Source organism: Erythrolamprus reginae, chromosome 9 (assembly GCF_031021105.1).
Source record: "Erythrolamprus reginae isolate rEryReg1 chromosome 9, rEryReg1.hap1, whole genome shotgun sequence".
NCBI classification, from domain to species: Eukaryota; Metazoa; Chordata; class Lepidosauria; order Squamata; family Dipsadidae; genus Erythrolamprus; species Erythrolamprus reginae.
This window is the reverse complement of record NC_091958.1, coordinates 25268495-25286568: the sequence shown is the minus strand read 5'-3', so window position 1 is coordinate 25286568 and position 18074 is coordinate 25268495. Positions and strand designations below refer to the sequence as shown.

Below are 18074 nucleotides of genomic sequence, written 5' to 3'. Positions count from 1 at the left end.
AAAGGTGTGAAAGGCGAGAGTAAGAGAGGAAGGAGTGAAAGAAGGGAGGGAGGGAGGAAAGAAGGGAGGAAGGAGAAGGAAAGCAAGAAATGGAGGGAAGGAAGGAAAGAAAGAAAGGGGGAAGGGACAGGAACAGAGGAAGGAAGCAAGGAAACTTATGAAAGGGGAGAGTAAGAGAGGAAGGATTGAAGGAAGGGAGGGAGGGAAAGAGAAATAAAAATAGAGAGGGGGAATGAAAGAAATGGAAGGAGGGAAGGAAGGAGAGAAAGAAAGAGAAAGAAAGAAAGAAAGAAAGAGAAAGAAAAAAGAATTAAAGAGCAAGAGAGAAAGAAAGAAAGAAAGAAAGAAAGAAAGAAAGAAAGAAAGAAAGAAAGGCAACTCCAAAGAAAGGCTCACTGAGCATGAAAAGAGGGACCGGGATCTCCACTTGCCTCCCCCTCGCGCCTCGCCCTTCCCACCCGGCCACCCGGGCGTGCTTACCTGCTCCCAGCGCCAGCAGCAGGAATTCGAGCGAGTAAGCCCAAAAGAAGCCATTGGCTCCGGGCGGCGGGCGGTGTTCACGGCCCCCCTGAACCCCCGGCCCAGCACTTCCGGAGGCCGAAAGGCACGGCTCTCTTGCCCTTGCAATCCTCGGGGGGACACAAGGCTCAGCCCTCTCCCGGCTTCCCCAATTCCGCTTCCCCAGCAGCGCGGCTTGGCTTCCGGAGGGCCGAGCCAACCCCGCGGTCATTCCTCCTTCTGCGGCTGCCATCGGGGCTCCCTGCCTGTCTGCCGGCCTCCCTGCCTTCTTTCCTCACGGGTGTGGGAAGAAGGTGTGGGCCGCGGTCGGAGAAGCTCCGCAGAGGCAGAGTTTGTCGCAATCGGGATTGGAGAGTTTTTGGCAGGCACCGGGGCCCCCCCATTTTTCAATTTGGCCGGGCCCCTGACGCCACTCCCAGTAATACCGGTCTATCGGCGGCCCTGTATGAAAGCTCATGTCCTCCACAATGATCCTTTCTCAAAGTTAAAGTCTCTCCCTTGTGGGGTGCCTCAGGGGTCAGTCCTCTCCCCCCTGCTATTTAATATCTACATGAAACCGCTGGGTGAGATCATCCAAGGGCATGGGGTGAGGTATCATCAGTACGTTGATGATACCCAGCTCTACATCTCCACCTCATGTCCAGTCAACGAAGCAGTGGAAGTGATGTGCCGGTGTCTGGAGGCTGTTGGGGCCTGGATGGGTGTCAACGGACTCAAACTCAACCCGGATAAGACGGAGTGGCTGTGGGTTTTGCCTCCCAAGGACAACTCCATCTGTCCTTCCATTACCCTGGGGGGGGGGAATTATTGACCCGCTCGGAGAGGGTCCGCAACTTGGGCGTCCTCCTCGATCCACAGCTCACATTAGAGAACCATCTTTCAGCTGTGGCGAGGGGGGCGTTTGCCCAGGTTCGCCTGCTGCACCAGTTGTGGCCCTATCTGGACAGGGACTCACTGCTCACAGTCACTCATGCCCTCATCACCTCAAGGTTCGACTACTGTAATGCTCTCTACATGGGGCTACCTTTGAAAAGTGTTCGGAAACTTCAGATCGTGCAAAATACAGCTGCGAGAGCAGTCATGGGCTTACCTAGGTATGCCCATGTTTCACCAACACTCCGCAGTCTGCATTGGTTGCCGATCAACTTCCGGTCACAATTCAAAGTGTTGGTTATGACCTTTAAAGCCCTTCATGGCACTGGACCAGAATATCTCCGAGACCGCCTGCTGCCGCACGAATCCCAGCGACCGGTTAGGTCCCACAGAGTGGGCCTTCTCCGGGTCCCGTCAACTAAACAATGTCGGTTGGCGGGCCCCAGGGGAAGAGCCTTCTCTGTGGCAGCCCCAGCCCTCTGGAACCAACTCCCCCCGGAGATTAGAACTGCCCCTACTCTCCTTGCCTTTCGTAAGCTCCTTAAGACCCACCTGTGTCGTCAGGCATGGGGGAACTGAGACATCTCCCCCGGCCATATACAATTTATGAATGGTATGTTTGTATGTATGTGTGTTTAGAAAATGGGGTTTTTAAAATGTTTTTAGTAGAAATTTAGATTTGTTGTAAACTGTTTTTTCACTTTGTTGTGAGCCGCCCTGAGTCTGCGGAGAGGGGCGGCATACAAATCTAAATAAACATAAACATACTCAGTTTTCCATGTCAAATTCTATTTTCCCTCGTCCGGTCCTTCAGGTTTCCCTTCTTTACTCGCCAACCCAAGTTTTTCTTACTTTTTCTCAAAATGTGGTGCCAGAATCAAAACAAGCTAAATTAAGTGAAAGTGTTGCTTCCCATAATTTGGAAATTGCTAGCTATTGCTTTTTTTAAAAAGCCAGAGGTAATGTTATCTCAATAAAAATACAATGTTTATGGCAAAAGAATAAGCTCTAATTTCTTATCTAATTGAATGGTCTAAAGGAGTAAGATACGCAGTTAGTTTCTTGAACTAACACTTTCTTTCTTTCTTTCTTTCTTTCTTTCTTTCTCTCTTTCCTTTCTTTCTTTCTTCCTTTCTTTCTTTCTTTCCTTTCTTTTCTCACTTTTGTTTTAAATAGAAAGGTGGAAGCTTCTCCTTGGTTGAGCTGTATTGTTTCTGCCTTCATTGGTTACCATAGGAACAGACCTTAATCTTCTTTTCATAAACCCAGAGCAATTTACATGTGTGGAAGTTTGATTATTCAAATTGCTTTTGATTGTGTTCAAATAAATTATAATGGCTGATATCAATGTACTTTTATTATCGCTTAGCTTAGTTATTAAAAATAGTTCCCGATAAAAACAGGTGCCTGTCTTCCAGCTTTGCTCCTTCTCTCCAACCTCATGTCTGTGTGTTTGTGTGTGTGTGTGTGAGAGAGAGAAAGATAGAGAGAGAGGGTGGGGGGGGGAGAGATATCAAATCTGTCTTTCTCTTGGCTTTCAAAGAAAAATAATCACCTTTTCTTCCCCAGTTCCTCATTTTTATAAAAGGACGCGGTGACAGTGATCTTTCCTTGTGTTATATTTAACAAGAGAAGAATGCATGGTGACATGTTGTTCAAATTATAATTTCTTTTCCAACTCATCTTCTTCCAAGATTTTCGCACTTTAGGTCCCACTAATTTCTCTACACAAAGACCAGGTTCACACCCTGTTTGGAAAAAAAGACTCTTTTTTTTTTTTTGCAAGAATGTAATAAGAATTCTCACAGCGAATATAGTTCTCATTATCAAATTGAAATTCTGAAGAAAGTAGGTTTCTGTGATTTATACTTGGTATTACCTAGGGTCTAAGTGTTATCTGTTGAGAAGTAATGAGATAAAGTACAGTAGTCCTCGACTTAACAACAGTTAGTTTAGTGACCATTCGCAGTCACAAAGGAACTGAAAAAAATGACTTAGGACTGTTTTTCACACTTACAACCAGTATTGGGTTTGTTTGTTTGTTTGTTTGTATATACTGTATATTTCACATATTTTTGCTGAATTTGAAAATTAAGGGAGACTAGGGTAGATCTATTTCAGCCTTTTCTGGCCTCATCAACTAGCCATACCCTCACTGGGACTTGAACTTGCAATCTTTGCTTTGTAAGGCAGAGAATTAACCTCTAGGCTACAGGATCCAATCCCTTCAGCTCTGTACCAGGGAAGGGTTACATGTTTTTTGTTTCAAATCACCCTGATATATTGAAGGAACATTACATCTCCTTTTTTGCCTCTCGGCCCAACCCAGGGCCATTTCCAAGGCAGTTAATTTATTCATAGCCGATAAACTATATTCTGTATGTGTCACATGTTTTTGCTAAATTTGAAAATTAAGGGAGACTAGATCTATTTCGGCCTTATTTTGGCCTCATCAGCTAGCCATACCCTCACTGGGACTTGTGAGGGTATACACTCACTCACTCACTCACACACACACACACAGACACATACATAGAGGGGTGGGCAGTAGGCAGGACAGGGTGAAACACAGTTCCACCGGCAGAAATGAAGCTGTGTGCCCAGCTCCAGCTGACCATCCTACCTTCCCATCCTCCTCCTCCTCCTCGGAAAGTGACAGGGAGATCAGCACCGGCAGGAGTTGCAGGGAGCCCATTTCTTCCCCCCTCTTTTCTCAACAACTGATTGGCACCCGTTCACCTAGCTACCCAGCCTGAGGCAAAGGGCGAACCAGGAAGGAGAGTGCGGGAAACACGAAGCAAATTGTCACCCCAGCGAGCGACACTGGTGAAGTTGTAAGTCAAGGACTTAACAGTTCACTTGAACGATGATGATCGTTCAAGACACTCCCACCTGGTCACATGGCCAGCAAGCCACTCCTACTCAGTCACATGACCATCAAGCCACACCCACAAAGTAAGCCACACCCACATTGTGGCAGTAAAAATTTTGGCTGCCCATTACTACATACATACATACATACTTACACACACACACATACACACACACACACATATATATATATATATATATATAAATAAACACACAAACATTTATATGCCACTCACTCCAAACGGGTTCCTACTAGAATGGTAGGGGACAGCACACCCATAGTAAAAATGGAGCTGCATGCGTAGCTTCTGGTCACGGGCATGCATGCACACATGCAGCAAGACATGCATGCATGCAAAATCTCACGAGAGAATGCGCTCGCAGATGAGATTACGGTGATTACAAAATCTCATGCTCACACGCATGTACAAAAGCAAAACCTCACTGGGACGTGTACGCATGCATGCCCGCAACTTGAAGCTGTGTGTGCAGCGCACCGGTAGCAGCAATAGCAGCAACCCCTGCCTGCTTACAACCATTGCAGAATCTTGGTAGTCACATGATGAGAGTTCAAATCCTTGGCAGCCTGATTCACCTTTACGACTGTTGCAATGTCCTGGAGTCAGGTGGTCCTCTTTTGTGACTTTTTGATGAATAAAAAGTCCAGAGGAGGGCAGCCTAGAAATTGGATATATTTGTTTTGGATTTAACCATTCTTGAACATAGATGGTGATTCCCCCCTCCCTTTTAAAAAATCTCTGCTGATGCTATAAAGAGCTTTACAAATTCTGTTCTGTTTTATTCTATTCTATTCTATTCTCTGTTCCCTCCTCATTCTATTCTATTCTATTCCTGATTCCCAATTCCAGTAATGGCATGGGCGCCAAAGGGGGCACATGGAGCCATATCTGCTGGCATTCGAGCTGTTGCCCTAGCTCATCTCCAACATGCATGTGTGTGCCAGCCAGCTGATTTTTGGCTTGCACAGAGGCTCTGGGAGGGTGTTTTTGGCTTCCAGAGAACCTCCGAGGGGAGGGGGACATATTTACACTCCCCCAGCTCCAGGGAAGCCTTTGGAGCCTGGGGAGGGCAAAATATGAGACTACTGGGCCCACCAGAAGTTTGGAAACTGGCCATTTCCAGCCTCCAGAGGGCCTCTGTGGGGTGGGCGAAGCTATTTTTGCCCTCCCCAGGCATTGAATTATGGGTCTGGACACTCATGCATGCATGATAGCACACACGCACGCTCTTTTAGCTCCAGAGGAAAAAAAGGTTTGCCATCACTGCCCTATTCCCTCCTCTTTCTGTTCTGTTCTGTTCTGTTCTATTGATGAAACTCACCTTCAGAGGGATGGAATTAGAGAATCATCTGATAAGAGCTAATCCTGCAAGACTATAAGAAAGGAAAAGCATCTTCCGCTGTAATGCAAATGTGGAATTGTGGGTCATGGGGGAAGGAGGGGGAAGGAGGGAGGGATAACAGAATATATATTTCATCATCTGGGTCAACTATATTTCTCAGAGGGTTTGCCTTTCCTTCTGCTTGCACGAGGTAGTTTTTTATGAGGAGAGATTATGGCACGCTTCCTTGCTTTGAGACCAAGCTTTCATTTCAGATTGTCAGTGACTGTCAGGATGAGTCTCAGCTGTTCTCTGTTTATTGTAAAGCATGTTTGCTTTCCGTTTGTGCATCGGGAAGTATAAGTTGCTGGTTCTCTTGTAGAGTGGAACAAATAGAATAGAAATGAAATAGAAATGGGAATGGAATAGAATAGAATAGGGATGGGATGGGATGTGTTGTGTTGTGTTGTGATTGGCTTCAGGCCAGCTCCTGTGGCTGCTGATTTTGACACAGAGGAGTAGGAGCTGTCTGTTTACAGAAGACCTGTCTGGCTGGAGGAAGAATCAGACATTGAACTAGAAGCAGAGACAGGGAGAGAAATGGAGCAGGAAGGGACTGGAGAGACAGAGAGGGGAAGGGAGTCAGTCAGATCTCCAGTCAGAGGTTCATCTGAATCAGAAGGGGAAGAGTTAATGAACAACCTTATTCTGAATGCTCGGGTGCGGAGAATGCTGGGAAGACAAGAGCAGCTGCGTAAACGCAGAGACAAATTATAGGTCACAGGTGATAAGACTTGATGATGCTGCAACCTTGAAAAAGGGGAGGGTTGGAGTGATTTGTGTGGGAGTCTATCGTTCAGCATTGATGAAAGCTTGATGATTTGTGGTTTGCTGTTTGCTGTGGATTTATGGACATTTTGACATTCAATTTGTGAGTAATTTCTGACTGACCTCAGTCTGAAAGATTCCTGCACTGACTGGAGTAATTTACTCTGACCTGTTGACTTCTTAAACCAACATTGCTCTGAAATTCCATGGTTTGCAGTTTTCTGAATATAAAGCACAATCCTTGTTTGATTTTTACAAGTTTGCATGTGTGTGTTTGATTAATTACTTTGTTCCTGGGTGGCTTGATGGAGATGGGATGGGATAGGGATAGAATAGACCTTATTTTTCAGAGAATAAGACACACCTTCCCCCCCCCCCCGAAAGAGGCTGAAAATTTGGGTGCGTCTTATACTCTGAATGCAGCTTTTTTTTAAGCTCCTCCCCCCCCCAGCCCTATCAAGACGCTAATGGTCTTCCCTGGCTCTTACTAGCTTGCAGCCTTTTTTACATTGCTACTTGCTCCGAAGAAGATTTTTTCCATCCCTAATGAGAGGCTCACGATCTTCCTGACGTGGAGACGTTTTCATTGCTCCTCTTTCCGAAGGAGGTTTTTTTCCAGCCCTAAGTCTTTGCAGGCTTTTTTTCCATTGCTACTTGCTCTAAATAAGGTTTGTTTAACCCTAACCAGTGGATAAAATAATGGGCTGAAGCTGAGCAGATGAAGGATGCTAGCCAGGTGAATACCTGATACGTAGATTTTCGCCCCCTATTTTCCTCCCCCAAAACTAAGATGCATCTTATACTCCAAAAATATGGTACATTCTGATTGTCAAGCAATCAAATTTTGGTCACCTGACCAAGGGAATGCAGTGACAGTTGTGAGTGTGAGAACCAGTTTATGTCACTTTTTCCAATCCTGTTTTCTCTGTCTTATCATTTTTATTTTTATTGTATAAAATATAAAGAAGGAAAGAAAATAGGAAATTAGAGGAGGGAGCAGGGGTGTGAGATACAAGGGGGAAGAGAAAAAGAAAGAAAAAGGAAGCATTAACTTCCTAGCACAGTAAAACACACTCAACTCTCGTTGGTGCAGGGGTTAAAGTGCAGTACTGCAGGCTACTTCTGCTGATCGAATCTCAGTAGGCTCAAGGTTGACTCCATCCGAAGTGGGTAAAAATGAGGACCCAGATTGTTGGGGGCAATATGCTTACGATATGTAAACCACTTAGAGAGGGCTGTGAAATGGTATATAAATCTAAATGCTATAATGCTATGCTATAAATCTCCACTTTTGGCTTTTAGACATTAATGTATAACTCGCCATTCCTATAACAACAAATCCTTCTAATCAACAAAACCAAGATCAAAGTTTTATACATTTTTTTCTTCATAAATTCCAGAAGTCTCTCTCTCACTGTAAATACACACCAGGGGGATGATGATGATGATGATGATGATGATGATGATGATTATTATTATTATTATTATTATTATTATTATTATTATTATTTAGATTTGTATTCTGCCCTTCTCCGAAGACTCGGGGCAGCTCACAGGGCACAAAAACAACACAGCAACAAATCTAATTAATTAAAAGTTACTACTAAAATCCCATATATAATTATATATAATAAAAAACAGTCAGCCAATTCATTCACAACCACACATTACATCTTGTAAACAGAGGAAGGGGGCTTGATCTAATTGCCCCATGCCTGGCGACATAAATGAGTTTTGAGGCTCTTATGAAAGGTGAGGAGGGTGGGGGCAGTTTGAATCTCTGGAGGGAGCTGATTCCAGAGGGCTGGGGCTGGCACAGAGAAGGCTCTTCCCCTGGGCCCCACCAGATGGGTAGCCATTGGGACCCAGAGAAGGCCAACTCTGTGGGACCTGACCGGTTGCTGGGATTCATGCGGCAGAAGGCGGTCCCATAAGTAATCTGGTCCGATGCCATGTAGGGCTTTATAGGTCATCACCAACACTTGAATTGTGTCCGGAAACCAATCGGTAACCAATGCAGTTTAATTTTGAGCCATTGCTAAGCAGTTGACTATAAGTCGAGGACTACCGGGGGGCAGGTGGCATTGTCTTTGTCCCAAAGGCCCATTCTCAGAGTGTTCCGTTGTCTTCCTCTTTCCCAGGTCTATGAACGCGGAACAAACGTGGACCAGTTTGTCACCCGATTCCTGCTGAAAGAGACGGCCAGTCAGATTCAATCCTTGCTCAGCTCCGTGGAAAGTGCAGTGGATGCCATCGACGAACAAACCAGCCAGACAAGGTTGGACTGTGATCTTTACACCATTCCATATGACATCCAAATAAGATAAGATAGCCTTTATTGTCCTCTTTCTTAAAATTAAAATTTCGACACTCCGCTCTCAAAACCCCTCCGGGAATGTCACCATCCCAAGGGTTGAAATAATACCAACAATAATAATAACAGCGGCAACATCCCAAAATGTCAAAAAATTATTTATATACAGGCACACACACACACACATACACATACCAGAGGTGAAACCCCACAGATTCTGACAGGTTCTGGAGAACTGTAGTAAAAAAAAATGGATTTCACCACTGAAACACACATACATTCAAAATATAATAATAACAACAGCAACAACTTCCCAAAATGTCTGTCTGTCTGTCTCTCTCTCTCTCTATCTATCTATGTATACATATCCCCAGTGAAGGGCTACCAATTTTTTTTAATACCACACTGTAGGCATGGCTTATTTTGTGGGTGTGGCTTGATGGTCATGTGACCAGGTAGGAGTAGCTTGCTGGCCATGTGACCAGGTGGGAGTAGCTTGACGATCATGGGACTTGACCAAGGATTTTCCAAGAACCTCAAAACAATACCCATATCAATGGACTCAAAACAAGCAGGTCATCAAATTCACCCACATCCTAGAAATTGAGCCGGGGTGGCGCAGCAGGTAGAGTGCAGTACTGCAGGCCACTGAAGCTCACTGTAGATCTGTAGGTCAGCGGTTCAAATCTCAACACCGGCTCAAGGTTGACTCAGTCTTCCATCCTTCTGAAGTGGGTAAAATGAGGACCTGGATTGTGGGGGCAATATGCTGGCTCTGTTAAAAAGCGCTATTGCTAACATGTTGTAAGCCGCCCTGAATCTTAAGGACTGAGTCTAAGCATAAAAATTGAATAAATAAATAAATAAATAAATAAATAAATAAATAAATAAATAAATAAATAAATGAGCAGCTATAGAACAGTGAAATGACAGAAACATCTCATTTAGAATTTTGAAAGCACATTTTGAGCATTGTCATAAAGGCGCCTTCATGATTAAAATGGCCACTGACAAAATAATCACTTACTCAAAGGCAACAATCTAAACTGTTCCTTGCTACTTTCACAGCCTAAATGAACATCCCAAAATGTTCTGTTCCACATAATACTCTTAAACCTTATTCCTGCCAACTACCAAACAAAGTGAAGGTTTCTGGCAAAACATTAGGTTTCAGGCTTATTCATTTTATCTTCTAGAGCAAGGGTCCACAAACTTGGCAACTTTAAGACTTGTGAATCACACGTTGCACATGCATGCGTGTGCGCACGCTCCCAGCCCATTCCTGTGGTGCCGAGAATGGTGGCCCATCGCTGCTATGTATGTATGTATGTATGTATGTATGTATGTATGTATGTATGTATGTATGTACAGTATCTATCTATCTATCTATCTATCTATCTATCTATCTATCTACCTACCTACCTACCTACCTACCTACCTACCTACCTATGTACCCACCCACCCACCTACCTACCTACCTGCCTGCCTACCTACCTACCTATGTACCTACCTACCTATGTACCTACCTACCTATGTACCTACCTACCTATGTACCTACCTACCTACCTATCTATCTATCTATCTATTTATCTATCTACTATATCTAGCCAGCTAGCTATCTTTGATCAACCCATCAATCTATAACATTTGGCCTTTTGGGAATGTTGCTGCTGCTATTATTACATTTTGAATATATAGCAGAAAAAAGAATCTTGAGAGTTAACAAGGTTGATACTATGTGGTATAAAACTATTACAGAATCTAGCTATTCTGCTTGAAATAGCACTAATGCTCCTTCCAGAAGGTAACAAAGACAGCTGGTCATGGACAGGATGGTTCCTGACAATATTTACCACCTTTGCCGCTTATATGCCACGTCCTGGATAGAAGGAACTGGACCTCCAATAATCTTCTCCTCTGTCCTCACCACCCTCCAAAAAGCCTTCCTATCCAAAACAATAATTTGTGCTACCTATGCGGCGTCCTTTATCGTTCCAGTAGCAGTCCACTACTGAATACGACAGGATGCTTTCCCTTTACACAAAGTGGCAAGGACAGGGGAAGGGAGATGTTCTTTTCTCATATGATGCAGAAAGTATAGTGTATGAGTGACCCAGCTAACCAGCTTATTAGCTGCAACCCATGAATCCCAGTGACCGGTTATGTCCCACAGAGTTGGCCTTCTCCGGGTCCCGTCAGCTAGACAATGTCATCTGGTGGGGCCCAGGGGAAGAACCTTCTCTGTGGTGGCCCCAGCCCTCTGGAATCAACTCCCTCCAGAGATTCACAATGCTCCCACCCTCCTCGCCTTTCACAAGAGCCTCAAAACTCATTTATGTCGCCAGGCATGGGGCAAGACCCCTTCCTCTGTTTACGAGATGCAATGTGTGGTTGTGAATGAATTGGTTGACTGTTCTGATTATATATGGGATTTTAGTAGTAACTTTTAATTAATTAAATTTGTTGCAGTGTTGCTTTTGTACCGTCTTTGGAGCCTGAGTCTCTGGAGAGGGGCAGCATACAAATCTAATAAATAATAATAAATAATAATAATAACCCCAGAAATGTAATACTGCTAACCACCTCTATGATCGAATCATTAATGCAGAGTGGTATAGGGCTGTGCCTGAGTTTCCTGTATGTGTTTTGTTCTAGCTGGTTTTTTGCTAGTGCTGAAAGTTTAGTTATTTTCCTCTGTGCTTGGAAGTGTTTGCTAAGAAGGATATTTCCTGAGTTTTGTTAAAATTTTAATGTTGATGTGTTGCCTTAATGCACAATTGAACTAGAAACGAGCACTCTGTAAAGGAATGTGGAGAGGGCTTTATGGAAGGGATGAAAGAGCCATTAAAGAGAGAACTGGAAAATGACACATAAGCACAGATACTCTCTCTCTCTCCCTCCCCTCTTCCCCCACTCTGTTGTAAATAGGTTTTGCAAACACACACATACTTGCACCACAGAGAACTTCCAACTAGTTTGGCTTACAAAGATTTTAATTCAAATTGTCATGCGGGACAGTCATCAGTTGTAGACCGAGGGTCAAAACATGGTAGGAGAATCAACTAGGCTGAGTCACAGTTCTAAGGTTCATGAATCAGTAATCAGAGTTGGAAGGGACCTTGGAGGTTGGTATGTATGTATGTATGTATGTATGTGTGTTTAGAAATGGGGTTTTTAAAATGTTTTTAGTAGAAATTTAGATTTGTTGTAAATTGTCATTTGCACTTTGTTGTGAGCCGCCCCGAGTCTGCGGAGAGGGGCGGCATACAAATCTAAATAAACATAAACATAAACATAGCCCAACCTCCTGCTCTCACAGCAGACCTGTGCTATCACCTGTACCAGTGATGGCAAATATTTTTTTCCTTGGGTGCCGAAAGAGCATGCTCACACGCTATTGCACATGCGCGAGTGCCCACACACATAATTCAATGCCTTGAGAGAGCGAAAACAGCTTCCCCCGCCCCCTATAGGCCCTCTGGAGGCCAGAAATGGCCTGTTCCCCAACTTCTTGTGGGCCCAGTAGGCTCGTGTTTGCCCTCCCCAGACTCCAAAGGCTTCCCTGGAGCTGGGGGAGAGTAAAAACGCCCTCCTCCATCCCCCTGCAGGCTTTCTGGAAGCCAAAAATCAGATGGCTGGCACACAAATGCATGTTGGAGATGAGCTAGGGCAATGGCACACATTCCAGCAGATATGGCTCCACGTGCCACCTGTGGCACCCGTGCCATAGGTTCACCATCACTGATTTATTAGATAAATAGCTATCCAGTCTCTTTTTGAAAGCCTCAGGTGATCGAGCAGCCACAACTTCTGAAAGAAATTTGTTCCACTGGTTGATTGCTGTCACTATCAGGGGATTTAGTTCTTGGTTGCTTCTCTCCTTGATTAGTTTCCATCTGTTGCTTCTTGTCCTGCCTTCTTTGGAGAATAGGTTGGCCCCTTCTTCCTTGTGGTAGCCCTTCAAATGTTGGCCTGGAACTCCCAAATCCATCTTCAAAATGTCATGTTTTCATTTGTCAAGGAACTTTTGGTTGTTTAAAATCAGAATATAACATTCCTTTTAACTAGTCTAGTCTCGTGAAAAGAAGGACTAGGGGTGACATGATAGCAGTCTTCCAATATCTAAGGGACTTTCACAAAGAAGAGGGAGTCAAGCTGTTCTCCAAAGCGTCTGAAGGCAGAAGAAGAAGTAGATGGAAGTTCATAAAAGAGAGATTCGACCTGGAACTAAGGAGGAATTTCCTGACTGAGAACAATTAATCAGTAGGAGAGTTTCCTTCCAGATGTTATGGGTGTTTGATCACTGGAGGTTTCTAAGAAAAGTTTGGCAGCATTTATCTGAAATGTTTGAGTAGATGGTTGGACTAGAACTGTGATGGTGAACCACAGGTAGCATTGCCCCAGCTCAGCTCTACCGTGCATGCATGCATGCCTCCCACTGGGCAGCTGATTTTCAGGTCTCTGCCATGCATGTGCAGAGGGCAGGGCTCATGCAGAGACTTGCATTTGTGCATGGAGAGCGGGGGGTCACGTATGCATACACAGGGTGCCATGGCGGCCCTTTTTTTTGCTCCCAGAAGGCTGCAGGGAGGATTATTAGGCCCAAAATGGCACACAGAGGAGGGGGGGCGTGTGTGCATGTGCAGGGGAGTGAAGGCATATGGACGGGGGAGCGTAGGGGGGTCACCCACATGTGCAGGAGGTATGGGGGGATTGCACGCATGTTGCATTATGGGTACAAACACCCATGCACGCTTTTGGCACATGACAACAAAAAGGCTAGCCATAGACAATCTCCAAGGAGCTTCCAATTCGGGTTTTTTGTTATTCTGTAATAAATAAAAGTCCTTTTTTTCTTTTCTATTCTTGAAAGATATGGAGATGTGCTACGTAGACCATTAATATAGCCTGCTATCTGTATCCATTGTTTTCAAATGGAATTAAAATTCAATTCTGCTGCTTTCTATAAATGCTTTGTTAAGGTTCTTTTTTGTACAGATGAACTTCAAACAAAATTGCTCTGAAAAAGTAGAATAGAAATCAGTGAGGTGCGCAGGTATCGTAGGAAATGCCCCTGTTAATTTCAGTGGAATTCACTGAATCCCAAACTGTGCTTACACAAGCTAAAAACAACCTGCTTAGAATGGCCGCATGTGAATATGTTAATATGCTTGGCTTCTTAGAATATATTTTAATGCTCTGATGAATCTTTGCTGAGTCAACACAATGTTTTCCGCTTGGTTAATTCATTGACCCAGCTTCAAAGTTTGCACAAATTGTTGGACAACAAGCTAATCAAAGTCCCAAAGGTGCTTTTTTAGGAGGCAATTGGACTTTCTTATTTTTTTTTGAAGAGTTTTCCAGTTTTGACTGGATTTCCATTCTTCCATTTCCCCACCATCCTGTCAGAGCTGAAGAAGCAAAACATCTTCACAGAAATACAAGGACGTCCAATTGATACCATAACCTGGATCAGCGGTCTCCAATCTTGGCAACTGTATGACTTGCAGACTTAAATTCTCAGAATTTCAACTTCAACTGGGAGTTGAAGTCCACAAGTCTTAAAGTTGCCAAGGTGGGAGACCCCTGACCTGGATGGCTGAAAATCTCTGTGGACATTAACCTAACCAAAGGGTTGAGTTTGTACAATGTGCTAAATTTCTCATCCCAACCAAGGTTAAAACTCACCAAGTTTAGCTTGTGTTGTATACAAAGCCACTGGTTTTTTAACTAAACCGGATAAATAAATGTTGTATGGTGTGTAGTCAACGTACAGGAAGCCATGCTGTTTATGATTTAACAATATGCTTCAAGAACTGGTAGCCCTCAGAGGTAGGACCCTAGGTAGACCCCACCTATGTGATGGCAAACCTATGGCATGTGTGCCACAGGTGGCACATGGAGCTATATCGGAGGACACGTGAGGCTTTGCTCTAGGTCAGCTCAAGCAAACATACATTCTGTACAAGATCGTTTCTCCCTCCAGAGGCTTCAACAAAGCTTCCCTGAAGCCCTGGAGTGCAAAAAACTGCCCAACGGGCATACTGGAAGATTAGAAAAATTGATTTTCTGGTTTGCCTGTTGTACTGTTTTTTGTACTTCTGAGGCTTCAGGGAAGCTTCTGAAAGCCCCGGAGTGTGAAAAACAGCCTAATGGGCAAACCGGAAGTTCAGAAAACAGACTTCTGGATTGCCCTTTGTACTGTTGTTTTCACTCTGGGGCATCAGGAAGCTTCCTTGAAGACTCCAGAATACAAAAAACAGCACAACAAGCAAACTGAAAGTGTTTTCCCGAACTTGCAGTTTGCCCATTTGGCTCTTTTTTCACTATCCCAGGTGCCAGTGAGGCCTCTATGCATGCACAGGGGCGGGGGGAATTGTGCACAGGTGCACGGGGCAGAATGGAGGGTGCACACACATTGGGGTGCACATGGGTGTGGGCATGTGTGCACGTGCTAGCGCATGCACACACCCTCTTTTGGCACACAAACTAAAAAATGTTTCACCATTACTGTCCTACCTTCAATTGCCACACGAGGGGTGTTGTGGACATTTTGGTTGTCCCAAAAATGATTTTCCAAAAGACAGCTGTGCTTTCTTTGTTTGTCTTTGAAGACATTTTGCTTCTCATCCCCGTTCCTCATCCGTGAATTGAATAAACCTTTTGGAAATAGGAAAAGCAGCTGGTGATGGCGAACATGCCCACAGAGAGGGCTATTCATGCCATCTCTCACACACGTGACATAGGTTTCACATCACGGGTATAGAATTTCCTGCCCTGGGTAGGGGGTTGGACTAGAAGATCTTCAAGGTCCTTTCCAAAGTTGACTCAGCCTTCCATGCTTCCGAGGTGGGTAAAATGAGGACTCAGGTTGTTGGGGGCAAGAGGCTGAGAGTGTAAATGGCTCAGAGAGGGCTGTAAAACCACTGCAAAGCAGCTTATAAGTTTAAGTGCTGTTGCTATTTCCAGGCTCATGATTCTATTTTATTTTATTTATTTTATTATTTTATTTTATTTTATTTATTTTATTTATTTTATTTATTTTATTTATTTTATTTATTTTATTTATTTTATTTATTTTATTTATTTTATTTATTTTATTTATTTTATTTATTTTATTTATTTTATTTATTTTATTTATTTTATTTATTTTATTTATTTTATTATATTGTTTAGTTATTTCATTTATTTGTTTTGTTGTTTTATTTTTATTTTTTTATTTTATTGTTTTTTATTTTATTGTGTTATTTTTCTTTTTGTTTGTTTGTTTAGATTTATATGTCTGCCCAGTCACTCTCAGTAACTCTGGGCAGCCTACAAAGAATAAAAACCCAATATACAAGAATTTTTTTAAAAAAACAATAACCCCACTACCTTTTTTTGACTATGGTTGTTAAATGAATCACTTCAGTTGTTAAGTGAATCATGTGATCATTAAGCAAATCCAGCTTCCCCCCATTGATTTTGCTTGTCGGAAGCCAAGCCAGGAAGGTCACAAATGGGGATCACATGACTCGGGATACTGCAACCTTCCTGAATACTTGCTGGTCACCAAGTCACTGAATTTTGATCCCTCGACCATGGAGTTCCTACAAGAGTTATAAATGTGAGAACCTGTCATAAGTCATTTTTTTCAGTGTCCCTTTAATGTTGGTCACTAAATAGATTATTGTTTTGTGGTTTGCTCATGTCCTGTACAAATAATCATGGACACTGAGGATGTGGAGGTGCAGCAACGGTGTCCTCTGTTCCTGGCACCTGAGATTGAAAGTGAAGAAGATGAGAGGTCAGGGTCAGAACAATAGCCAGGGCCTGCTGATGAGTGAATCAGCACTTCCTGTCAGGATTGACTTTGCATGTCCTGTGCTGAGTGATTCGAGAAGAGGAGAAGCCTTTTCTGGATGTCCGGGTACGCAGGGCATTTAGGAGACATGAATGGTTGGCTAAGAGGAGAATCGCTCAGGAGTAGTGCTGTGGACTGTTGGGTCACACCCTCAGGGTATTTAAGAGTGAGCAGAGCCTGGCCTCATTGCAGAGAACAACGTGTTTCATTTTAACTTTTAGTTTCAAGATCTTCTGTCTTATTTATTTATTTTATTTAGTTATTCGATTTGTGTTGTCTTGGCTTTCAAAAAAAACATTGGTCTTTAAGATTATTCCTGTGCATCTCTACTTCAGACTATTTACAACTGGTAATTATATTTGAACTTATTTCTCTGTCTGGGACTCTTGCCAGCTGATAATATTCTCCCTGCTCATTACGGTAAAAGACGCTTTGTTGTAGAAAGGATTCTGGCAGGGTCGTGTCGTAGAACATGATTCTTCTCAGCCATTGAACCTGCCCTTTGGAACAGTCTCCAGTCTCTTTGAGGGGATAGATAGGGCTTCCTCCCTGGAAGCAATCAAGAAGAGACTAGACTGCCATCTGTCAGAAATGGTGCTTGGGCTCTGTTATTCTGTTACTAAGAATGAACTGATAGCAGGGAAAGCAAGGCAAGATCTGGAATAAACCACCTGAAAGTTACACGTTGAAAATCACAAAGAGTCCAATCAGCATCCAGTAAAATCTCCTCTGCAGGTGTTGTGTGCCTCAAGACGGTTGATCTTGAAGAAGTATACTGGGATCCCTCGTTTTTCGCTGGGGATGCGTTCCAAGACCACCTGTGAAAAATGAATTTCCGTGAAGTAGAGGAAAGATTTTTTTTTATGTATTTAATGAGTTTTTGGACTTTTAAAACCCTCACTTTGCATTAAACAGGCATTCTATCATGTTTCTCAGCTGGAACTACATGTGATATCCTACCAGATTCTTTAATAGAGTACAGTAGTACTGTAGAAGACTTTTATGAATTTTTAATTTTTAATGGATTTAAAATTTTCAATGGATTTAAGCCCCCTTTGAAAACCCGTGAAGTAGCAAATCCACAAAAGATGAACCACGAAGTAGCGAGGGATCACCGTATACAACTCCACTCAGCAGCGCCACAGTTCATCAGTGCAAACCTCCCTTCCTCCATTTTTCACGGGGCTGCTCCACACCATCTCACTTCCCCGTCCCAAAGACCTAAACCTCCACCCCGCTCCCCAGGATTGGACTAGATGACCTACAATGTCCCTTCCGACTTCTGTTCTGTTCTGTAAACAAACAGCCTGATCAAACTATTAAGCTCTCCTGAAGGTTCTGAAGTGAATTGCAACTCATTTGTTGACTTTGATGTAAGAAAAACATCTCTGAAATGCATTGAGTCAAAACCACTGGCCGGCGTAGGTTTTGCAACAGCTCTGTTTTGAAGTTTACAATCTTCGAGGCATCCAATGGTTACTAAAC

General features: G+C 43.4%; 1 protein-coding gene across 2 annotated transcripts in view; it reads left to right on the top strand.

The window, feature by feature from the left end:
* NECAB2 (N-terminal EF-hand calcium binding protein 2) overlaps positions 1–18074 on the top strand; it is a 234914-nt gene that overhangs the window by 166706 nt on the left and 50134 nt on the right. For both annotated transcript variants that reach the window (XM_070760554.1, XM_070760553.1), the window contains one exon: positions 8574–8710. In XM_070760554.1, the coding sequence (XP_070616655.1) occupies positions 8574–8710 (137 nt within the window). The remainder of the gene's footprint in view (positions 1–8573; positions 8711–18074) is intronic.